Source organism: Emys orbicularis, chromosome 6 (genome assembly GCF_028017835.1).
Source record: "Emys orbicularis isolate rEmyOrb1 chromosome 6, rEmyOrb1.hap1, whole genome shotgun sequence".
Taxonomy (NCBI): domain Eukaryota; kingdom Metazoa; phylum Chordata; order Testudines; family Emydidae; genus Emys; species Emys orbicularis.
In genome coordinates this window covers 106,604,386-106,629,911 of record NC_088688.1, presented here as the reverse complement: position 1 = coordinate 106,629,911, position 25,526 = coordinate 106,604,386, and the positions used below count along the sequence as shown (strand labels likewise).

General features: G+C 40.6%; 1 protein-coding gene across 1 annotated transcript in view; it reads left to right on the top strand.

Moving 5' to 3' along the window:
- Positions 1 to 25,526, top strand: part of CCDC171 (coiled-coil domain containing 171) — a 224,415-nt gene that overhangs the window by 180,850 nt on the left and 18,039 nt on the right. The window contains exon 26 of the mRNA XM_065406609.1: positions 12,775 to 12,927. Within this exon, the coding sequence (XP_065262681.1) occupies positions 12,775 to 12,927 (153 nt within the window). The remainder of the gene's footprint in view (positions 1 to 12,774; positions 12,928 to 25,526) is intronic.

Below are 25,526 nucleotides of genomic sequence, written 5' to 3'. Positions count from 1 at the left end.
TTAGTCGTCTCCTTTTTCAGTTGGAGAAATCCTTTCCCTCTAAGGGCTGGTCTACATTACTGCTTAAGTCGATGTACCTTACGTCGCTCAGTGATGTGAAAAAGACACAGCCCCGAGCAAAGTAAGTTACATCGACCTAAGCGCTGTCCACACCGGTGCTCTGTCGGTGGGAGATGCTTTCCTGCCGACATAGCTTCTGCCTCTCGCAGACGTGAAGTAATTACACCAACGGGAAAGCGCTCTTCCGCCGGCATAGTTTGTCTTTACTAGAAGTGCTACAGCAGCGCAGCTGTGCCAAGGTAGCCCTTGAGTGTAGACTTGCCATAACTGGACAGGGAATATGTGTAGTATCTTTTGGAAAGAACTTGTTTTATCAATTCTTTCCCCTGCCCTAGCTTGAGTGTACTGTAATCTTTTTCCTATTGTTTGATATTGCTGTACGCAGCATATAATACCATTTTGTGGATGAGCCCATTCAGGAGATTAAATATTATGCTATTGAGGGCCATATGAGTACCTAAATAAATGGATAGACTCATGAATAACACAGTATAAAGTGAAAGGTCAAAGAAGTTGAAGCTCTGGTGTCTGCTTTGTGGTGCTGGTTCTTTTAATTTCAAAACAAAGCGAAGAATGTTGAGAGAGTGAATCTGTTGAATAGCAGAGAAAAATTGTACTGGGCTTTATCATACTGTGATTGAAGTCTGAGAGTATTCCCAGTGACTTCATTGGGAGCAGGAGCAGGCCCTATTCAATTTTTAGCTAGTTGATTAGTAGTCAACTTAAAGTCTATCCAAATCTTGAATCTTTTGTTTTTAATTTAACAGCCTACTATTTCATCATTATAACCCAACCTGATTTATCTTTGCTTATCCTTATTGATAATTTGAAAGTAATGAGAATTTATGCAGTTTTACACTATATTACGGGTAAGATTTTGTAACAGAATTGATGGGATTTTTGGTCAAAGGCAGCATTTGATGGGCTATTTAGGTAAAGGCCTGGAAAAGGAAGGGTTATCTACAACTTGAGCGAGTTTATTATGGCTTAGTGATTTGCTGATTGATTTAGTTTGCTGTCAGTTAAGGCTCTCTTAATGTCAGTTTTCTTTGCATAATACCTTGAAATAAAGACTGATGAAGTTTCTCAGATTGATGCCGCTTACATAAACTGACCCCGATTTGCCCTGTTCTGCATGACAATTTAAGTGACAGCAGTTAGAGGAAATATAGCAATGAATATGCAACTTAAGGATTAAGGAAAACTCAAGTAAACCTTTCAGAATGTAAAACTAGGCATAAAAATGAAGCTGTTCTGTTAATTCCACAGTTGTCTTGTGTTTCAGAAATAGGATGATGTTGTGTCCCAAGTGCCGTACTGATGAAGTGAAATTGAAAGAGAAAAGTTTAGGAAGGATTAAAAATTAAATGATATATTTTTGAGTTATACTAAATTTTCTCTTATCTTTATCCTATTTGAAAGTGCAGTTCTAGAGTGTATGTTTTGTAAATGTGAATTTCAGATGCATGAAGTCTTACAATTTGAAATGCATCTGTTCTCTTTTTGTACGCCCGTATTGCATGTGTAACTTAAACTGTTGTCTTGGTTATTGGGTGTGACATACCAGGGTACAATCCAGACCAGTGGGGGGCTGTCACCTCTCCCCTGTAAGCTGGGATGCTCTGTAATGCCTTGTTGTTGTAGCCTCCAACCTGGACTGCTCACAACCAGCCACCAGCATTCAGGTCTCTTCCAGATGTGTTTGTGTGTAACTGCAGACTGCCACTTACACCCTGGCTCTCACTAGCCTTGGTTATACTGCAGGGTGATCCCAACCCACTCCAGATTTTCCCCCAGAAATGTTTCCTGTATTGCACAGCCATTTCCTGGATTGTCCAAATATATTAAGACCATTATTCCTTTAAGTGAATAATATACACTAGTTTGTTATCCTAAATAGTGATACCCTGCTACCTTAATTTAAACACACTGGATTAGATAAAACAATAAAACAAGTTTATTAACTAGAGAGAGATTCTAAGCGAGTACAAATAATAAGGCATAAAAGTCAGAGATGGTTACAAGAAAAATAAATATAAAATGCTTCCTGGTACCTAACTTAACAAACTATATTAGAATCCAGCAAAGTTTCTCACCACATGCTTCTAACAGCATTACTGATCAAACTCTTCAGGTCAGGACCTTCTCTGGCCCACCAGAGTCCAACAGCTGTTTCCTTTGTCTTCTCAAGTGCAGCAAATGAGGTCAGCCAGAGAACAGAAAGGGGTGTCTTGGGGTGTTTGCCCCTCCTTTTTATAGTTTCAGTTCCTCACTGAAAAGCATTTCCAGCTAAGAACCAAGAGACAAGGGGTCTGGTGCAGGAAGGAGAGCTCATGTTGTTTCTTTGCTAAGATGCTGATCTCTTTGTCCCTGCCTCCCTTTCTTGCCAAAGAATGGTCATTTGATATGACTGTTTACTGCTTACATGTAAATCAAGGCACCAGGGCCGGCTCCAGGCACCAGTGCAGGAAGCAGGTGCTTGGGGCGGCCAATGGAGAGGGGCAACATGTCCGGCTCTTCGGCAGCAATTCGGCAGCGGGTCCCTCAGTCCATCTCGGAGGGAAGGACCTGCCGCCGAAGTGCTGCCAATCACGGCTTTTTTAGGGTGGATTTTTTATTTTATTTTATTTTATTTTTTTTGGCTGCTTGGGGCAGCAAAAATGTTGGAGCCGGCCCTGCAAGGCACACACATTACTTTGTTTAGGACAGACCTGCTGATTTCTGCCTGAGCAGGGCTGTGGGTTTGGAACACATGTTGTTAACATCATACAGGGGAATCTTATAACTTCACATATAATGTTGCTACCTATATTTCACCATAACAATACTGACCTGCAAGTTATGAGTTTTTAAATGATACCTCGCAAGGCATACCTTGTACAAAGATTATTACAATAGTGTATAGGGTGTAAACACAGGATTGCATGTGTATGTTTAACCTGTTGTTTTGGTTATTGGGTTACCAAATTGATTAATGGATAGTGGAACATGCTGCTAAAGAGTTACAATAGTCAAGTCCAAACACTGTTTACTGGATTGAAAACAGCATCAGTTTTTAGGGTTCAAAATTTCCATTGCTTTTCAGGGCAAGTATATTTTTAGTGAGGCACCTACTTTTGAAAAGTATGGGTGTGGTACCTGAGTTTGTGATGTTGACAGAGAAAGGCAAGGGTGAAAGTAAAAGGAGAAACCACCAAGATTGGAAAGGAGGTGGGAAGGGAGAGAGAAGAAGCATCTAACAGATGGGTGGATGAATGGAATAATTTTGCGAGTCTGAATGATTAGGGATGCGTATCAAATATCAAGTTGGCCTGTGGATGGGTGTGACTTTCATAGGTTCAGATAAACATTCAATCCAAACCTCCCTCCTTTTTTGCCCTGGGAAACTAACAAACCCCTTCTCAAAGTAGAAAAATGTTTAAGAACGTTTTTCAAAAACTCTCTCAAGAGATAGGTGACCTGTCCACACTAACTAGATCAGGGGTCGGCAACGTTTGGCACGCGGCTCGCCAGGGTAAGCACCCTGGCGGGCCGGGCCAGTTTTATTTACCTGCTGACGCGGCAGGTTCGGCCGATCGTGGCCCCCACTGGCCGCCGTTCGCCGTCCCGGGCCAATGGGGGCGGCGGGAAGCCGCGGCCAGCACATCGCTCACCCGCGCTGCTTCCCGCCGCCCCCATTGGCCCGGGATGGTGAACCGCGGCCAGTGGGGGCCGCGATCGGCCGAACCTGCCGCGTCAGCAGGTAAATAAAACTGGCCCGGCCCGCCAGGGTGCTTACCCTGGCGAGCCGCGTGCCAAACGTTGCCGACCCCTGAACTAGATGCTGCCAGAACAAAAACATTGACTAGAACCCTTTTTAAAACTGGTTGTCTAAAACAATTTCAGAATAAAGTCAGTTTCCCAGTGAGAAATTTTTCTGCTTGAGACATATAATGTTTGTTAGACAGTACAACAGAATGAAAACTGTTTATACAATTCCATTTAAAAAATACATTGAATATATTAAGGTTGCATGATTAAGCATTTAAAGCACTTAATTCTGGCCCATTCATTGTATGCATATGCTTTATGGTAGGCTCTTTACCTATGAGGTCACATTCTGTAATCTCTAGTAAATACAATATCATCTTTTTTTCCTACATTAGATGCACATGTAACACCTTGTACCTTTTTTTCTTTATCTGTTTACACAAACTGCTTTGTCAAAATAATCCTGATTAAACTTGAATTAGAGTTTTATAGAAGATCTCTGTGGTATTTATGTAAATAATTTTGTCAGCCCCTTATTCTTGTAATTTTTTTCAGCCATCAGCACAGTTTTCTTTGGCACTGCAGTCGGAGTTGGATCAGGCTCTAAACTACTAAGCTAATGTACCTGTGCGCACATGCATTTTGTTGTATTTCTTAGGTGTACGTCACTTAACCATGAAGCTAACTTAATGGCAAAGTAACATATTCCCAGTACCTTTAGGGTCTTATGGACTCTTGCTGCTCCTTCCCCCACAATATCTTGGAAATCTAATATTAATTTCCCCATTTTGCTCCCCTCTGATCATTCCAAAACTTAGTCTCTAAAATTGTCTTCCTTGGCAGTTCATCAGGCAATTTCACTCCCTCTTCAAGTCACTTCATTAGCTTTCCCTTCCCCACCATATAAAGTTTAATCAGCTCATCTGCCCCTCAAAAGCCCATCCTAAATCTCAGATGTAGTTTCTTATTGTGTTCCCTCAGTGGGGTTAGTCTTGGTGTCTGTCATTTTCTCCTCCCACTCCATCTCTCCGATTCATGGAATGACTTTCCAATACCGGTGCCCCTCTTGTGCTGACTGTTGGCACGGACTCACCCCTGCGGCGCCTCCTGCTGGTTGTCTCGGGAATTAGTTCACCCAGCATCCGGAGCGCCCTCTGCAGGCCAGGTGTCCCGCCTGTCGTTGGCCCCCGCGTCCCTCCCGGACCCCAGTGCCCTTGGCTTGGGTGCTGCCCCCTGGCAGTACCCCACTCTCTCTCTGGGTCTCCCCACCCAGGGGAACCCCCACCCCTATCTAATGTCGCCTCAGTTGTGGCTACTGCCAGTCACCATCTAGCCCCCGCGCCCTGGGGCAGACTGCAGTCTATCAGCCAATCATCACAGGCAACAAGGGGTTTGGACTGGCTGCCTTTACCCACCCTCAGGTTGCCCCTCTGCAACCCCAATACCTATATGGGCCTAGGACCAGGCCCTGCAGCCTGGGGAGTTGCTGGCCTAGGGCTTCACAGCCTCCAAGGCCTTTCCCCAGCCCTGCCTCACTCTAGGTCCCCGGTGAGTTCCCCAGCAGCCAGGCCTGTCTCTCTCTCTCTTGTCTTAGGGAGACTCCTCAGCTTCTGGCTGCCCTGGCCTTCTTATAAGGCTGAGTTGCTCAGCTGGGGCGTGGCCCCAGCTGCAGCCACTTCCCCAATCAGCCGGGGTTTTGCTCCTTTTTACAGCCCCAGCCCTCTGCAGGGCTTTTCCAACCCCTTCCGGGCTGGAGCGGGTGTTCACCCCGCTACACTGACACACAGCATCCTGGACCCCAGTATGTACACTGACACATAGCAAAGACTCCCTTTCTCCATGAGACCCACTAATACTAACCCACAATAAAATGACCAATATTGCCTAAGAGGAAAAGAGAAAGAAAATGGGAGAGAGGAGGAAGGGGGAATAGTTTCAGCATCTTCCTCTGTGTCTGTTGCTTAAACTGTAAGTTGTCTGGGGCAATGACTGCCTTTATTTTTCATCTTGTACACTACCAAGCATAAATAATGAAAATAATATTCCATGCATCAGCAAGATCCTCCTTCTTAAATGGTAGCTTGCTTCAATAGTTAGAAGAAAGTTTGGAGTCCCCAGAGCCTTAGGTAGCCACTAATCATGAAACTCTCAGTACCTGAACTTATCAACAAACTCCCCACCTAATGGTCTTAATTTATAAATTATTTTCTATAGGATCAATGTTCTTCTTGAGCATCTTATTCTTTATAATAATTTCCATGACTATTGTTTTATGCCCATTTGCTGTGGTTTCCAGAAGAAGCACTTTCCCTTCAGTCTCTGTCAATTTCAATGCTCTCTTTTAAGTTTTCTTGTAGGAAGTCATGTCATTACCTCTGACAGAGAATCTAGCCTTTTATTTCAAGCATCCTTCCCTTGGGCTAGCCTCTGATACCTTTGGGGGAACATAATTGTTATCGGAACAAAGGGGATAGAGTTAGGCCCCAAGTGTGGCCCTGAGTCAGCTTTGGTTGAAAAAAGTTGTAACAGGACTGGTTTGATTTTTGGCACATTTAAATTGTACGTGCCACGGTTGAATGGAGCCCAACAAAAAGTTTACTGTTGAAACAAGATACCAGGAGAACAGATCATTAAAAAAGTGCCAAACAGCTGCAAAAGTGCAATTTTGCTGAATGTTGTCTCCCATGAGGCCTTTTCTGATGCCTGAGAAGCTGCTATATTTACATCCTCTACTGATGTTGCCACTAGACATTTTGGGCGATGGGACAAGGCAGCCAGAGTGAATTTTCAAATGCTAAAATGAGGGGGGAAATTAATCCCTTTACCCACAAAAACAGCCTCCACAGACTTCTAATAAATATCATAAAATCACTCGGGGTTGGCCTTCTCAAAGCCAAAATTAATTGGTATATGTTTGTTTTTGTGAACCTGTTAAACTAATCTTATTTATGTAATATTAGGGCCAGACATAAACTAGGGTTGCCGTAATAAAAGGCATACTGTACGTTATCCATTAAACACTCAGAACTCCAATCTTTTGAGTTTTATTTCCATACTGATTGCTTTTGCCCATATCACACATCAGCCAAACTTCACACTATACATAAAATTCTTAGTCTCTTCAGATTTTTATCTAAGTGCTTTGTTATACTAAAGTTAGGCTCTCATTCTTCTGCAGTCCATTTATTATTCTTTCTTTTGTTCTTTTTATCTCTTTGTATATATTGCCCTTAGGTACATTTTACTACCTACTAATATTCTTTTTAGTTCAGGATTTTCTGAAGGGGGAAACCTAACAGGCAAATGTTGATTTTGATTTTTCTTTTTTCATACTTTAAAAATAAAGGTGTAATATGTGAAGTATTTGGTTCTTGATTTTTCTGACTGCTGTCTTACACGGTACATATTTGAGGCTTATGCTGCCTGTCTGGTCTGTTTATGACACATTCTTTGATTTGCATTAGCTCATAATAGGTTGCCTATGGTTTATTTATTTCCTCCCCTTTCCTTTCTTCTAAATAGGAGATAAAATTATCTCTAGGTATGTAATTGCTGTACACTCAGGATCAGATTCTCAGCTGGTGTAAATGAAATGGAAGTCAGTAGCACTACATTGATTTACAAGCTGAGGATCTGGTCCTTAATGCAATTTGTTTTACATTTGGTATTTATTGGCAGCTTTGGAAACAATGTAAAACTATGAAGGCATTAGATAATATTTTAATCTTTTGTTATCTGCAAATCAAAACACAGAAAGTAAAATTGCAGAAAAAATTAAAGTTCTTATTGGAATGTATTTACTCTCACTAGGTTACATGAACCTAATAATCAGGAAAGGGGTATCCCACTGACAGAGTATTTCCACATGGAATAAATAACAGATTTTCTTTTCCTCATGAAGTATAATAAATACATTAGTACTTTGACAAGAAATCACTTAATAATTTGTGCATTCTGATCTATGTGTTTCCTAAAATATTTTTCCACCAAAGTTTTCAACTTGGTAATACTTTGAGTGACCTTTGATCTAGTTAATTAAATTAAAGGATATGCTTTAGCCCTCATTTTGTACTTTAATCTTCATGTCTCTTGAACATTGTTGCATAATTTATCAGTGCCAGCTAACAGAATGCCATATATTACTATATTTTATAAAAAAAATCCCCAAAGATTAGTCTTCCAGCTGACAAATTTCTAGCCAATAATATAATGAAAAAGATATTTACAAGCATAATGTTGCACTGCACATCTTAGAATTTCTGTTTCTGAATAACGGTGAGCACATAGAGATGATCAGTCATATCACTGAAGGGAGGGAATATATATATTTTGCATGTGCTGTAGAAAGGGGCCTCCTGTGAAAACTCTTGTTCTATTCTAAGGTTGATTGGAGGGGGACAATATGATAATTTTAAAATTATACGTTTGCTCCATAGTTCATTGTGTTATTTAAAAAATCATATAAGGCTTGAAGTAGTTTGCCTCACTGGCAATTTGTCAGAGTAAGATGCTCAACTTCATAGATCTGTAGCCCAAACCAGAACTATTTGTGAGAAACTCTGTAGTACAAATAGGCCATCCTCAAACTTAGTAGTGTTTGAGCAGGGTTTAGCTTACCTATTAGCTTAAATAGATTTTTCTTGTTCTTGTTTTTCCAGTGTTTTGTTATGCTTTTAACTAATCCTTACCTTTATCTGTTTTAATTTAAAACAGATAGTGTCACCTTTCAATGTCCATTTTAACCAAAATTAAGAAAGTGGAAGGATAAGTACTATCTTATCCATCTCCCCACTCACAGTGCCTCCATCGTCATAGTAACTGAGTGCATCACAGACATTAATACATTTATTCTCACAATGCCCCCTTTTACTGATTGGGAATAGAGGCAAAAAGAAATTAAGATTAACATATTCAAAGGTACCTAAGTCCCATTTTCAAAAGTAAGTTAGGACCAGGTGATAGCTCAGTGGTTTGAGCATTGGCCTGCTAAACCCAGGGTTGTGAGTTCAATCCTTGAGGGGGCCACTTGGGGATCTGGGGCAAAATCAGTACTTGGTCCTGCTAGTGAAGGCAGGGGGCTGGACTCGATGACCTTTCAAGGTCCCTTCCAGTTCTAGGAGATGGGATATCTCCATTATTTATTTTAAAGTATATAGGCATCTAAAGATGCAGATAGGTGCCGAGGTATTTTGAAAAGTCCACAAGGTGCCTAACTCCCTTCACAATCAAGGGGAGTTAGGAACCTAGACACTTTTGAAAATCCCACTAGCCATCTACCTGCATCTTTAAGCACCTAAAGATATTAAACAATCTGGCCTTTAGGCTCTTAAGTTTCATTGAATGTCACATTTTAAAATGGGATTTACGTTCTTCTTAACATTTACCCCAGTCCAGCACCTTAATTGCAAGACCTTCCTTTCTCCATGCTATTCTCTTCAGTACCCTTTTTGTGTCATTAGTTGCAGCCAATTCAGCATGTTGCCCTTCCATTTTCCTGAAGCTGACAGGTCTTGAGCAGTAGTGTTGGAACATGGGTATGTTCTCACAGTGATAACTCCTTTTGGCATTATAATATGCTTCTGCCATGTCAATAGCACTATAAGATATATGATTTTAAAAAAATAACTACATCTCTTATGAAATGAAGGCATAGAGGAGGGAAAAGGAAGGGGACTCTGACTACTTACTCTGAATTAACCAAAAAAAGGAATTCATTACCATTTCTGCTCTAAAATTGGCAGCACTATGCAAGTTTCAGCCTTTATTAACTCACATCCTATATTCCAGCTGGCTTTTTTAATGTTTACAATTAATATTCTTCAGCCCTCAGAATTGCTGTGGCCTCTTTAGCTAAGTCTGCTGCCCCACTGACATTCCTACAATACTCGTCAGTCTGGAAGGGGTTTTAGCTTTTAAAATGAATGTGTGAAAATATATGTATGGGTTGCAAAAATTGCTTCCTATAATGTTCAGGGATCACTATGACTGGCTTTTCTGAATGAAAATCAATGTCTAATATGTATTTTAAAAATCATTCTTACTTGTAATGAAAGATGATTTGTTACTTGTTTCAGATGTTCTATTCCCAGTTTGCATGTCACGCTATTACCAGTGTATTCAAAAAACAGAAGGGCTCACTAAAATGTGGTTCCCACAGACATGTCTGAATGTCAAATTTAGTGCTATAAAAATATATCCGGAAGGCTACAGAAGTATCTGTACTTGTCATTGTTGTATCTGTTTTTTAAAATCTGGCATGCTGGTGGAAGCGGGGGGGGTGGGGGGGGTGGGGGTGGGGGGGGCTGTGAAGCTCTGATTCTGGAAGATACCTGATCTCCAATTCTGTTAACAACACTGTTGATCAGTGAATAAACCTTATTTCTAGACTGATTGCAGATGTTATATCTGTAGTATACAAATAAGGATAAAAACAAAAAATGTTAAATTCCAATAGAAATGAGTGAAATCACTGTTTGACCAACTTTAAAATGAGCAAATAGGAAAGATTTCTCCCTTTCCCACCAATGATTCAAATAAGGGAAGCTTAGTTACTGTAGGAAGCAATGCTGGTGTCTCTCCATGTGATTTTCTTTGTGTTGACTCAACAATAAATCAGTGTCTTGATTGATGCTAAGCACATTTTACTGCTGGGGGTGCTGTCTTCCAGATTAGATTTACAACTGAAGTTCTGGATATTTGTTATTGAAGATCTCCTGGTACCTTTTGGAGGCGTAGAGGATGTTGACCCCTATGTCCTGGCTGATTTCAAATCTAGGTTGGCCTGTCAAAATTCCTCTGGGAGTTTAAACCTCCTTAAGGTTGCATAAATGTTTCCATTCCAGCTACTTGTTTTGTTAATAACTTTGTGAAACTTCTTCCTTTCAGTCTGGATGTTGTTTTTCCCCCCCTGAAAGTTTGAGCATAAGAAGAGTTAAGAGGAAAATACACTATCCCTATGATTTAAAAAATAAATAAGCCTTTCCAACCTTTTAAAACTGAAACAGCTGGGGTTAGAAAGTTCATAGTTGATAGGGAAATGGTGAAATGGGGTGCACAGCACCTTTTCAGTAGGGGCTTCAATAACCCCTTGATTCTACAACTTCCTATACATGGGCAGAGCCCTATTTTCACTAATGGGACTGCATTGGCACAAAGGTGCACCTGCACATGCGAGCTAGCAGGATCAGGTCCTCAGCTCAAAGGGTGGGCAGCTAAGAAAAGTCAGTCTCCACATTTTAATTTTAGCTGTGACCTTAAATATGTACTTTAGGTATGCATGCTTGCAAGTCACATATTGGTAATAGCCCTAAATAGTTACAGAAATGGAGTTTTATTTCAAAGAAAAGACAGCAAATGCCAGAGTCCAAATTGCACCTAAAGCCTAAACCCTGTTCCCTTCTGTGTATTCATCTGTAAGTTACACAACAGCATACAATTTCTCAAATAATAGAACGGGGCAAGATTTTTTCTCTACATCTTGAGATCCACATGTTTAGCATCTTGAAATATATTTTCAATTTGATATACTTAACCTCATTGTCATTATCGTAAAAGTTGAGAATATAATATATTGAAGGACTCTATCTTAATACTTATATAGAAGGGGTCAGAGTTAAGATGGGCATGTAACCTCAGCCTGGATATTTCCTGATTTATGAGTGCTCAGTCACATGCCCTGTTGCATCAAGGTATTTCAGCACATGCCTAACTTTAAGCCCATGAGCAGTCTCATTGAGGTGAAGCATCATAGTGTTTTGTATGGAACATGCTATTCTTTATTTTGTTCTAAACCATTGTGTAATATTTTTTGTAAATGGCTGCCACATTCTATTCAAGACACGGATGCATTTGGTAGGTATGAACATAGGCAAGCCCTTACACTGGCTTGGATATCTTTCCTGGATTGGGGCCATAATGTGTAAAGCACTTTGGGATTCTTCTTACCGAGAAAAGCTACCATATATGTGATGTAAGTAATTTATTAGTATTATTTGGCCGTATTCACATCTGGTGTAATACATTTGACTTCAGCCCTGTTACTTTAATTTTATTTTCACAAACAGTAGAAAATGTATAAAACAAAGAAAAACTTTAAAAGATCTTGGGAGTTTCCTTTAGTGCTAATGAATTTATTTTAGCCTACACTAAGTATTACATTCAGAAGGCAGATTTCATATTAGCCTTAAAGTTGTTCTTACATTAGAAAACTCACTACAGGTCACTTCAGAAGAGAAAACTGTAACCTATAAAATGTGATTAACCTGTTGTAAAGAAGAGCAGTAATCCCAACAGTGTTATACTATTTAGGGTAGATATAAAGTTACTAGGACTGCCAAATCATTTATATTCTCTTTTGCTGTTAACTTTATTATCAGTCTGATCAATATTACACAGCTGGAACATTCTTCCATATACACAAAGCACAATTATATTTTCCCAGCTATATTGTAAACAGGTTATTTACTTTAAGAGGTCTGGAAGTTTACTTGATTTCTTTTGTTGCATGCCAAATTAAATCTGTGGTTTTTTTTAATGTGAGTTGAGAGAGTGAGTGTCTCAGTTCAATTTGAAAATGTGCATTTTTACCTCAAACTGTGTTTGAGGTAAACTTCCCTGCAGATAGAAATTGACCTTACACTGAAACTTGTATTTAAATACAGTGAAAAATAGTGTCAGCTGTTGAATGCAGTAATCCGTATTTGAAAATATCTCCTAATTTAAGTGCAGGGTTGTGTGCTTTCTGTAATGCTATCAGCCATTTACAATATTGGTAGGGTTACATAAACCTTTGCTATGTCTTTTAATTGTTAAATACTGCTGCTTAACTTTAGAAAATCTTCCAACCTTTGTTTTCTTTATTAATAAAAGTTAGCTAGTGTGATTCTATTAATGAATTTGGCTGTATGCAAGCTGGCATTTATGTAAGGTCCACGTGGTATTGATTATTTATTTTACTTTTTAAAGGCTCTGATTATAAGTTTTATGGATGTCTACCAACTCGCAAGCTCCAGAGTTGCTACACTAGAGAGAGAAATAGCATCTCATCGACATCACATTGCAGCCCTGAAATCAGAACTCCAAACAGCTTGTCTTCGTGAAAATGAAAGCTTACAATCAGTAAGTCTGCTTTTCATACTTTAATTTGATTGTATAATTTGGATATTCAGATTACTAGGCTGTATCTACTCACATATTGTGTAGTTCTGAGAGGAATGTGTGATCATATTTCTTCAATATAGCTAATTTCATATCACAGTTTAGCACAGTAATACAAAATTACCAGTACAAAAATGCTATTGTGATGCTTGATACGTGGCTAAAGGGAGGGTGGTGGATGAAAAGCAATGAGAGGATTAATTTTACTACAATATCTCGTATAAAGATTTGTTCATTGTTGCCAAAGCTAAAAACACAGCATCATGGCTTCTTTGTCTTTGGCAATGCAGCTGACAGTTGGATTTTGGACCTGAAGCATGCAACTGTCTATAGATGCAGCATGTCCTATTAAGCCAGAATGTTGTTAATTATGCGTATAACCAAAATGGTAATTAGAACATGTGATTATTCTCCGTAGGCAACTATACTTATTCATAATACATGTCTAGTGAAAGAGAAATATTATGCTTAATCATCTATAAAGTTAAAATCCTATTTCAAGAATCATTTGATGTCTAAAATATTGTTGTCCACGACGAAATTTGGGTTAACTTAAGGCTAATAAGGTGATTCTCCAGATCTGAGAACTGTCTTTAAGGAGATTATTGAATGCAGATATATTTGTAGGGTTACCATATTTAAAAAATAAAAAAAGAGGACACTCCACGGGCCCTGGCCCTGTCCCTTTCCCACCCCCGGCCCTGCCCCAACTCCGCCCTTTCCCCACCCCTTCCCCAAAGTCCCCGCCCTAACTCCCCCTCCTCCCTCCCAGCCACGCGAAAAGGGCTGCCCGAGCGCTACCGGCTTTACGGTTTGCCAGGCAGCCTCCAGACCCTGCGCCACCGGCCGGCGCGTCCTCAGCGCAGCTGGAGCCCGGGAGGGGAAGCGCCCAGCCGGGGGCGCAGGGTCTGGAGGCTGCCCGGCAAACCATGAAGCCGGTAGCGCTCGGGCTTCGGGCAGCCCCTATGCCTCCGGACCCTGCGCCCCCGGCCAGGCACCTCTCCTCCCCGGCTCCAGCTGCTCTGCTCCTCCTCGGACTCAGACTTCGGCTCTGTTTAAGAGCCAAGCTGCCCGAGGCAGCGCTACCGGCTTCGGGCAGCCCCCGTGCCTCCGGACCCCAGCCGCCGGCCGGGCACTTCTCCTCCCCGGCTCCAGCTGCTCTGCTCCTCCCTGGACTCAGACTTCAGCTATGTTTAAGAGCCAAGCTGCCCAAGCCAGCGCTACCGGCTTCGGGCAGCCCCCGTGCCGCCGGGCACTTCTCCTCCCCGGCTCCAGCTGCTCTGCTCCGGCGGCGCAGGGTCCGGAGGCAAGGGGGCTGCCCGAAGCCGGTAGCGCTGGCTCGGGCAGCTTGGCTCTTAAACAGAGCCGAAGTCTGAGTCCGGGGAGGAGCAGAGCAGCTGGAGCCGGGGAGGAGAAGTGCCCGGCCGGCGGCTGGGGTCCGGAGGCAAGGGGGCTGCCCGAAGCCGGTAGCGCTGGCTCGGGCAGCTTGGCTCTTAAACAGAGCCGAAGTCTGAGTCAGGGGAGGAGCAGAGCAGCCGCGGGAGAGGAAGTGCCCGGCCGGTATTTTTCCCGGACATGTTCGGCTTTTTGGCAATTCCCCCCGGACGGGGGTTTGATTGCCGAAAAGCCGGACATGTCCGGGAAAAACCGGACGTATGGTAACCCTAATATTTGTGTCACACAGGCATCAGGCAGACATATAAACTGTCACAAATATGTAACTATATATGTCTTTAGTGAGACTGTGTAGGTAAGTTACATATAATTAATACATTTTTCCAATTCTTTCTTCCTTTTTCCTTATTGTATAAAGGGATGAGCGTTTTTTTGTCTTGGGTTTTTTCTTTCTCTCCTTTCACTCTGGATAAAGCAAAGGACAGTAAGGAAAACAAAGGTAATATTTTACATTGAGTATCAAGTAGGAAGAGGGGAATTGTTAAAACAAACCAAGTAAACATATCAACAAAGCATTATTCAGGGACTGTGCTTGTGACTTTGGTTGCCTCCATAAGAGCTTGCATTAATTTCTCATTGACTCATTTCTACATTGGATCAGCACAGAGGGAGATATTTCCCTCAGTGCTGAACTTAAACTTTAAGATCTTTGGATGAAAGGTTGAATGTGTGATCTAATGATAGCACATAAGTGCAAAGCTTTGTTGATACATTTGTGACTCTAGACAACCTAAGAGGCCTATTGAAATTGTTTCTTTTCTTTTCCAACCAATTTTCCTTTATCTTTTGGGTACTACTAGGTTTACATGTGTACTGCTGAGCTGCTTCAGTCTTACTAGGTTGCTTTTTTGTCTTTTTATTGTTGAGGGTTTCAATCAAGATGACCACTTGTGTAGCTAAGAGTGGGAAGCCTGCCAAGATTACTTCAGTGAGGTTTGCTTGCCTTTGGATATAGAGAGTTTTTAGTTAAGATTATGCTATTACAGTTTTTGAAGCGCTATTCTATGGTTTGAAATGGCACTATAAAAAGCTATGATGCCTGTGATTAAACTTAACACTTATTGTAAATTATATAATTCTATATACATCATCAATGCAAAAACTATGTTGTTGTTGTTTGTTATTTGTACGTCAGTGGCATCTGTGGGCTCCAATCACAGATCAGGACCTTATTACGCTCGGTGCTACACAAACAAAAAAGACAACCCCTTTCCCCAGGAGTTTTCAGTCTACTGACAGCCTAAGTATAAGTATTAATGTAAAATTATGGTTTAGAATTTAAACATAACAAAGACAGGAGATTCAAAGTTATTTTTCTAAAACACCTTAACTCAACTCACTTGTATGTATGTAGTATTTTGTTATGTTTGTATATTTTGTAAGCTCTATCCATTAATATATGCAGTGATTTCAGAAAGCCTGAATTTTAACAAATGTAGCAGTCATAAATTTGAACTTTCAGACTGTTCTGTGTTTTAAATTCTCAACCTTAACACTCCAATAATCTAAATTGTTTGGGATGTTTTTGCATTTAATTTCCTTTCTTAGATTTTAATAAAAAGGGAGTGTGATTGCTTGCTGAAATAGATATATGGATAGATAGTACATGGTCCCTTTCCCCTGACATCCCAAAGGTAAGGAGGGGTAGGTCCAGTGGCCTATTCTTAGGCTAGCCGCTTTGGCCCTGTATTTCAGATTTCATACATACTGTATAGCACAAAACCACTCTAATTCACAAAGCCTTGGCGCACACAATAGTGGAATTGAATGTGTGATCTAATGATATCACATTTAGCCCCCACTCCCTTCCCAAAACTTTAAGATAGGAGAGCTTTATCCAGAGAGATTATCCAGTGCATTTACCCAGAACAACTGGTCAAGCTCAATTAGTTTACACAGTTTTTCAGGGTGCAGAGCTTTCGTATGTGCTTGTCATATACATGTCAATCTGGAACACCAAATCATAGTTTATTGCTAAAAATAATTGTCTGGGAAGTACACATTCTGTGTATGTCTAGTAATTACTTCAAACGGTAATTACTAAATCAGATTTCTGTTCTCCATTCTTCTCTTTCTACCATCCCCTGAGTTGTTCAAAACTGATGTTGGTTTTAACGTCATCCTATTTTTGGTATTTTTCTTCTTTTGCTTACCACCCTCTGGCTGTCTCTTTCACCTGTTGGTGCACCTCTGTTCTCACCTCCAGTTCCATTCTCTCACAGACATTTTCCATTGTAACTTAGGTTGATCCTCTTTCTTCCACGCTGTTTTCTCACATGCTTAAGCAATGTTACTTCTTTGATAGACTTCTTCTAAAACCTACTACCCAGGCCCCATCTTCCCCTCTCTCTCTGCCCTAGATTTTGCTGACTACTGCAAAAACAAAACTGACACCTTATGGCAAGATCCGTTTATTCTCACTTTTTCCTTTTCTTCTCATTTTTCAACTTAGTCTCTGAATCAACATCTCCATTCTCCTCTCCACTTCCAGCCCTACTTCTTTTCCTCTTGGCAATGGGACACATGGTTATCCTACTTATTTAGTTATATCCAGAGATTGTTTTGTTCATTCACATTCATGCAGGGTGGAATGTGATCAAGGTAGATAAGAGTCAGCTATCAATATTTGTTTTGTGGGGGATAATGAGAGAGGAGTCAATTATTTGGTAAGGGATGGGAGCAGGGAACATCAGTGGCAGAATGGTTCACAGACCTAACAAACAATACAAAGTCTGGCCCTGTGTACTAGTCCCTAAAGTATCTTAATCCTTTTTCCCCCTTTTTTTCTCCCTCTGTACTGTCTCCCAGGGTGATCTCATTTCCTCCCATGGTTTTTATCTCTCACGTCTATGTTGATGATTCACAAATATATTTCTCAGTCCCTGGCCATTTTCCCTTTGTGCAGCCCTGCATCTCTGCCTTTCTCTAATGTATTTTTCATTCTTGCAACCACCTAAGACTCAGTATGGCTAAAACAGTGCTTATTATTTTTCCATCTAGAGTCTCTTCTTATACCTTTTTCTGGCATCCTTACTTCCGCTGTTCTGATGGTCTCCTGTGCTTGCAAGCTTGATTTAATTTTTGAGTCCTCTCTGTCCATCTCCCATCTTATCCATGCTCTCTCCAAATTCTGCTGCACCTTCCTTTATCAACTTTTTTTCATGCCCTCCATCTCTGGTACCAAAACATTGTGAAATAGTATCGCAATAGTATAGTAACTACTGTCATTTCCAAGATGTAGGCCTCCCCTTCTGTTTTCCCCCACCCAAAATGTATCTGTCAAGACCCTGTTCCTTTTTTCAGCACTCAAACCAGGTTGTTACACCTGCTGGAATCACTTAGCTGTTGTAAATGGTTGTAGCTCCATTTAAGTCAGCAAAGCTACATTAACTTAGCCATCTTTGGATTTGGCCATCAGGTTTTAATAGATCCATTGACTTTTAAGAACAGAAGAGACCACTATGCTCATCTAGTCCATCCTTCTGCATAATACAGGCGAGAAAATTTCACCCAGTTATTTCTGCTATGAACATCTTCCAAGGACTGCATGCCACATTCGTGCCAGTCTCCTCCATGAAGTTCAAAATTCAATATCTCATATACAAAGTTTTCCATAATTCTTCCCTGTCTTCTGCCCTTATGTCTTCTTATACCTCACCCACTCCCTTTAAGAAAGTTTAGTGCCTCTGAAAATATGTGCTTTATAATGAAAGTATCCTGATCAATGATAACTAATGTAATGCACATTGGAAAACATAATCCCAACTATACATATAAAAGGAAGGAGTTTAAATTAGCCGTTACCACTCAAAAAAGAGATCTTGGAGTCATTGTGGATAGTTCTCTGAAAACATCCACTCAATGTGCAGCGGCAGTCAAAAAAGCAAACCGAATGTTGGGCATCATTAAGAAAGGGATAGATAAGAAGACAGAAAATATCATGTTGCCGCTATATAAATCCACGGTACACCCACATCTTGAATACTGCGTGCAGATATGGTCCAAAATCCAAAAAGATATATTGGAATTGGAAAAGGTTCAGAAAAGGGCAACAAAAACGATTAGGGGTATGGAATGGCTTCCATATGAGGAGCGATTAATAAGACTGGGACTTTTCAGCTTGGAAAAGAGACGACTAAGGGGGGATATGATTGAGGTCTAAAATACCATGACTGGTATGGAGATAGTAAATAAGGGTTATTTACTCCTTCTCATAACAAAAGAACTAGGGGTCACCAAATGAAATTAATAGGCAGCAGGTTTAAAACAAACAAAAGGGAGTATTTCTTCACACAACGCACAGTCAACCTGTGGAACTCTGCCCGAGGATGTTGTGAAGGCCAAGACTATAACAGGGTTCAAAAAAGAAATAGATAAATTCATGGAGGATAGGTCCATCAATGGCTATTAGCCAGGATGGACAGGGATGGTGTCTCTAGCCTCTGTTTGCCAGAAGCTGGGAATGAGTGACAGGGAATGGATCACTTGATAATTACCTGTTCTGTTCATTCCCTTTGGGGCACCTGGCATTGGCCGCTATCGGAAGACAGGATACTGGGCTAGATGGACCTTTGGTCTGACCCTGTATGGCCATTCTTATGTTTTTAATGTTCTTATAACTGTATAACATAATTTGTGACTCTGTAATGGTTTATATATTAAGACCCTGACTGAGGCATACAACTCGAAAAGGTATAATTTAAAATGTATTTATACACAGTCTCATTACTTGCTTATTTCTAGTTCAGCAGTGTCTAGCTGTAATAGCAGAGTTTGGACTTTGCTTCAAGGTTGCCCATTAAATGAATTCTTATCAGTTACTTTAACAGTAGAGGGCTATGTTTCTTTGATCCATTTTACTCCTCCTTCAAACACATTAGCTTACTACAGGACTTGCACTTTCATTCTGAGTTACAGTTAACTGTAGGCTTTGAACGGAGAGCTTTTGAGTGCTGTACAGTACAGTAGTGCAGTCATAAGCAAGTACTTTTTGGGTGCTTTGGGCAGGAGCAACCATAGCTTTGGGCAACACATGGCACCATAGATGCCCGTGGCCAGCATGTGAATCCATGGTACATATACTGCCAAATGAAAGTTTCTTGTGAGTCCAGTACTGCAGTGAGCTGTTCTAGCGACATGGCATTTTCCACTGTGCTTTCAAACACATTCTACAAAGTGACAAAAAGCAATTTAGAGCAAAGTTTGCGTTACCTGTAAAGGATGGTATGTTTATTCATATGATGTCAGTTCTCCAGAGCCTCTGACCTTCATAGCTTCCAGCCTTGTGCTTTTTGCACTGATGTCAGCATCCCGTGTTTTGTAGAAGTGTTGAATATTTGAAAAATTTTAATAGTGATGACAGAAATTGGGAACCACAGTTGTGCTGGGCCAGGTGATTGAGTGTTTCTCTGAACCTAAATGTGCTCACTGCACTCTGTGGCTTGCTCTGTTCTGCTGCATGGTTCAGGACAGGGCAAGTCAGTACAGGGGATGAGATGGACACCTAGTACAGCACCACAGTGTATCTACCTGGCTGGGGGCAGAAGCATTGAGTAGATGGCAGTGGTTATCCCTACTCCTCCTCCATCCCGTTGGAGTCCAAATTACAGGGGGAAGGGAAGGAGACAAAAAGGGTAGAGACAGAGAATAATGGAAAGAGAAGACGGAGAAATAAGGACCTCATGGGTGCAAAGGAAATGGAAATTTGGTGGGGATAAAAGGTGAGGCGTAGGAGCTTAACATACTCAGTTTATCAGAGAGAAGGTTGAGAGATGACTTGACACATGGAAAAGACACCCGATAGTGTAGAAAATTTTCAGCCTTGCTGACAAAGGTATAACAACATCCAGTGGCTGGAATATGAAATTAGACAAATTTAGCCTTGAAATAAAATACAGTTTTCTTGCTGTGAGGGTAATTAAACATTAGAACAGCTTGCCAAGGGGAAGAGGTGGACTCACCATCACTTGAAGTCTTTAAGACAAGATTAGATATCATTTTAAAAGATATGCTTTAATCCAGCTTCAGGAAGACATTCTGCAGTCTATGGGGGTGGAATGGGGCTGGTGATCATGATGGTTCCTTCTGGCCTTGGAGTTTGAGTCTGTGGGTCCTTCTGTTCTTCCCCTTCATTCATGGGCATAGGGGGAATGGGATTCCCTGCATAGCCCTCAACGGGCACATAACATGTGCAGCTTTGCAGTGAGATAATGACTATAATCAAACCTCATGCTCCAGCTGGTTGCCTACAGGGGTCAGGAAGGATTTTTTCCCTAATGCACAATTGACTAGATGTATTCAGTGGAGTGGGAGGTGTTTTGCCTTCCTCTGAAGAATCATAGATTGGCCAGACTTGAAGATGGTACACTGGATAAGATGGGCCAGTGCTGTGAGGGGTACAGAGAATCCTTTTTTTAGATGCCTGGTTGGTGAGACTTGCTGCTCAGAGACATACTGATTGGGGTTGGGGGAAGGAATTTCCCCCCAAGTCAGAGTGGCAAGAACTTTGGGCTGTTTTTGCTTCCGTCTGTAGCATGGGGCATTGTTCACCTGCTGAGATCATCAGGGTATAGCTCACCTAATCAATTCCCTGCCATTGCAAGAGCCTTGGTGTCACCTTAGTCTCTGCCTGTGGCACACAGTTTAGTTTCCTGATGACTGAAATGTTTTTGTCTAACTAAATTATTTGAACTTAATATGTGAGTATCTAGGTGAAATTTAATGGCCTGTGATATACAGGTGGTCACACTTGGTGATCTGATGATCCCTTCTGGCCTTGAACTCTTTGAAACTGAAAAATGTCAGAGGAAGGAGAGAGGAGTGTGACCCTCAGGAGAGGAGAGAGACAGATGAAGACTGGAGGAGGGAGTGGGGATTTCATCTTGTCCTTGAAAACAATAAGAGCTGTTGTTTTTGGATGTTTATGCTAACTGATGTTGAAACCCAAATCACTTAGGGTTCCCCCAACTTGCTGTTATTGTGGTTCTGTGTTATCTATACTTAATTTTTTTTTTTTTGCACGTGTTGGTGGTGGTGTTTAAGTTTTTGCAAAGATGGGTCAACATTATGAAACATCACATAGTGATGCAATATGCAGGGCAGAGAATACAGGAGTTAGAGGGTTTTTGATTAAGCAGGAGACACAAGTTTGAAGAACAGTCTTGTCTGACAGCTATCTGTTTTTAAGACTCTGATAAACGATGCTTACTTTAAAAAATAAGCTAAATTTCAATACAATATTCACTCAGTCTTTCCATTTGGTGGACCAGCAGCCAGTCCCCAGACCCACCCCTCTTATATGCAAAACCTTCCTTAAAAATTTTCAAAATATTGTATAATGAAAATATCATGTAACCTCAGAACAACCACTTTCTTTACAGTCCAATCTAGCTGCTTAAGGGCAGAGTGTATGTGTGTTTGTCTCTCTTGTTCTCTCCTTCACCCTCACCTCACCTGAATCAGTCAGTGTATCAGGATTATGGGACCTGTAGCTGCCAGTGCATGAATGGACTTTGTCTTACACTGCTGAATCATAATCATTTTTATTGTTCCCCCACCCCTCCTTATTTGGCCTTTTGATTTTGTATGTATGGAAGAAAGGCAGCCCATCTGTTTTAAAAGTGCTGGCGGAATATGTCCCTCCTTGGTGGGCATGACTGCCATATCCTGTGCCTTGGAATGTACCTTGACTGACATATCAGAGAGAATTCTTCTCAGGTGTCATTAGGCGCACACAGGTCGTGGCTGGAGCATCTGAAAACTCTTCTTGCCTTTTCCACTACTTCACATTAGTCTGATTCAAAGTTGATTTAGGTAGCATTGAAGGCATTGGCACTGGGGGGGGGTCAGGTGTTGAGATGCATTGGTTTCTAGGAACAATGGTTTGTAAAAATTCATTGAAACTTAATATTATCATTGGTACCTTGCTGTGCTTTTTGGGCACTAGTCCAGGAGTAAATATACTATTTCATTCCCTGCTATTAATGATCATTATATTGTACTTTATAGTAGAGTATAGAAGAATATTTTTAAAGTAATAGAAAAAGAAAAGAATCTGATGAGCCCACAAGGGTTCCACATTATTCGGGTATGCTGTATACATGCAGGACTAAATATCAGTATGGGCAGGATTAAATAATACTTTGAAAAGAAATTATATCTAAAAAGCAGAGCTCCATTCAAAAAGTGACGTTTTACTGAAATACTTGCATTTTGTAGGTAATTATAAGGAATTGGCCATCAGTTTAGTGCCTTACAACACACACCTGAGGCATGCAGGCATCTTAATCTAAACGCACATCTTGTCATGTAGTGTTGCTTATATAAGTAATAGTCATAACCAAACAGTATAAATCATGTCATTTAAACTGTTTGGTTATTATATAGCACTAATAAGAAGTATAATAATATGAAACCAGTATTATAAATCACATAACATGACTTGGGGCAAGGTGTTCAAAAAAGTTTGAGTAATCCAACCACATATATTTGCCTTTTTGTAAAGAACACTTCCTTTTCTATGGAAAGCTTTTTTGATATTCAATATGCTAGGTATGTGAACTTTTAACTTGTCAAACTATTTTAACATATTTGAAAATTATAGTAATTTGATTATAATGTTGCCTATAAGGCAAAAGGTTCACTTAATAGAATCCATATGTAATTAAAATGCAGAACTAAATATAATCAGACCCGAGTGACTATTGCCTTCATATTGATAGTTTTACAATGGCCTCTGGGGTTGAAAGTTTATGTTAAAGTTACCAAATGCAGCAGAGCTGCAGAAAGTGAACAAGACGACAGTTTGTCCATTTTAAATTCAACAACATAGTTAAGTGATAGGCATACAATAACAAGTCTCTGGATCCTCAGAGTTTTAGGAATAGCTCCCATTGGCAGGTGGTAGACGCAGGAGACGTGTGTGCTAGTTGAAGATCTGCACTCAGCAGCAGCACTGTTATATAAACACCCTGAGATGAAGGGTCCTGCTGTGAGCTAGTGATGGCTTTTTAAAAAAAAAGATAATATGGTAACTTAATTTGTATGAATTCATGTTTGAATCATCTGAAAGTTATAGACACAACACTATGTACCAAGCCACAAAAAAAGTTTAAAAAAATTTCCTGAACTTAAAAAAAAAAAAAAAAAAAAAATTATTTTCTCTGGACAGTTTTAAGAGTCGACATCCTGTGTTAGAGTTCTCTAATCATCACCAGCACAATTTACAATCAGAACACACAGAGAGCCAGTTCAGACCAGCTCATCTGTTGACTTTGGCAGAGGCCCTTAATCTCACTGTGTGCAGCTGCCACTGGAGAGATGGGGACTCGGCAGAGAGCCGAAGGAGGGTGGGATACAAGATTGGTCAAGGCATGAACACATAGGCCTGCTTCATTTCAACAGTCATACACTGCCTTTTTTATAGTCTTTTCATTTTACTGCTTTTTTTTTTAACCTGAAATTAAATGAGGACCTCTCATGAGCCACTGCGCTCCAGGCATAAGAAATTGTAATGTCTGGCTTCCAGAAACTGTCCCGTCAAAATGTGCTTCTGATTAGGTGGCTTAATTACAGCTGTGAAAACAATGTTGATTTAGGCCTCAAGATTCCAGTGCATGTCACCCGTTATTAGCTAGCCTTGGACTGAAGCCACCATTTTAAAACTCTGTACCACTAAAGTCACACACTGCCTGACAACTTTTTATTTAGGCAGAAAGGTTGCCAGAAGCAACACATTTTATGCAAAATATTTTTCATTGTGCAAATTTCCAATGTGACACTCTTGATAGACACAAAGTGGATAGTTACGATTGAGCTTCACCAAGTCCAAAGCCCAAACTTTTGCAGGAAAACTGTTTAAAATAGTTTTTATAAAGTTTGACTGACATAATGCTTAATTTTAATTCCTTTAATTCAGTTTTATTCCAAATCCAGCATGTTGGTTTAACCACCCAATTTTATTGCATCTAAATTTTCCTGACAGTTTCATTTGCTGTCGGGAAATAAAATTGCCATTTTTGCAACATGGGAAATAATGGCTAGCTTCAAAACCAATATGTTTGAAACTTCCTTTGCCTGAAGCAGGTTAAGGCACACACTCAATTTACTTCAGGGGGAAAAAGCTCATTAAATAGTTTTTAATATTTTAATATAATTTAAGTAACCACTTGCACAGTGGGAAAGCTTATTAGGCCCTGTATTTACATCTGTAGAGAAGTAAATGTTTGGATAATTAGATGGTTTCCAATACTTCCATTTTTCAATACAGTTGCACAGTTAATGCTATGAATATTGTAAATGAACATGATGCATTCATTGCATTTAAATGTTGTATTTCCAATGGCAATAGTTTGTTTTGAATCACTTCCACTTTTTTCTTAAGTAATTAAAATGTTCCTTGTTTTATCTGAGTTTAAAAATCTCCTTATTGAAATGAACTGGCTAGTATGTGTGTATGCTCGCTCAAGGCAGACCTGTGCTTTTGGAACAGTAGGATCTAAATTCTAATCCTACTGTTGTCATGAAATTCAAAACTTGCATGCTGTGTTGCTTAATGGAAACCATGACTTTCCTCAATGGCCACAGGTTTGTTCCAATATTAAACACAAAACAAATCTTTCAAACTATTGGCTGAGCTGCAAAAAGGGAGGATTATGTTTTCAGGAAGCTAATCTGTCTCGTCCCTTTTTTGTTAATATTTTGCATTTCTCTGGCAGTAATTATTAGAGGGAAGTTTTTCTATGGAAGTATATGAATAGAGAGTTCAAAAACAAAGGTACTCAACTTTCCTTTAAATTGAGAAATCTGATTCCAAGATCAGAGATCAGATAGGCATTGAGGCCTCAAAATGTCTCTCTTCCTTCTGTCTTAAATGCTCAGGACAATACAACCAGGGCCAGCTCTGGCTTTTTGGCCGCCCCAAGCAAAAAAAAAAAGGGGGTGGCCAGAACGGCAAAGCAAAAAAAAAACCTGTGGTGCAGCCGGAGCACGGGTGCGGGGGACCGGCGGGGGGAGGGGGAGGGAGCGGGCGGGAGAGAAAGAAGGGGGCGGCCAGGGCTACAGCAGGGGCGCTGCCACGCGGCCCCTCCCGCTGCGCCACCTCCTGC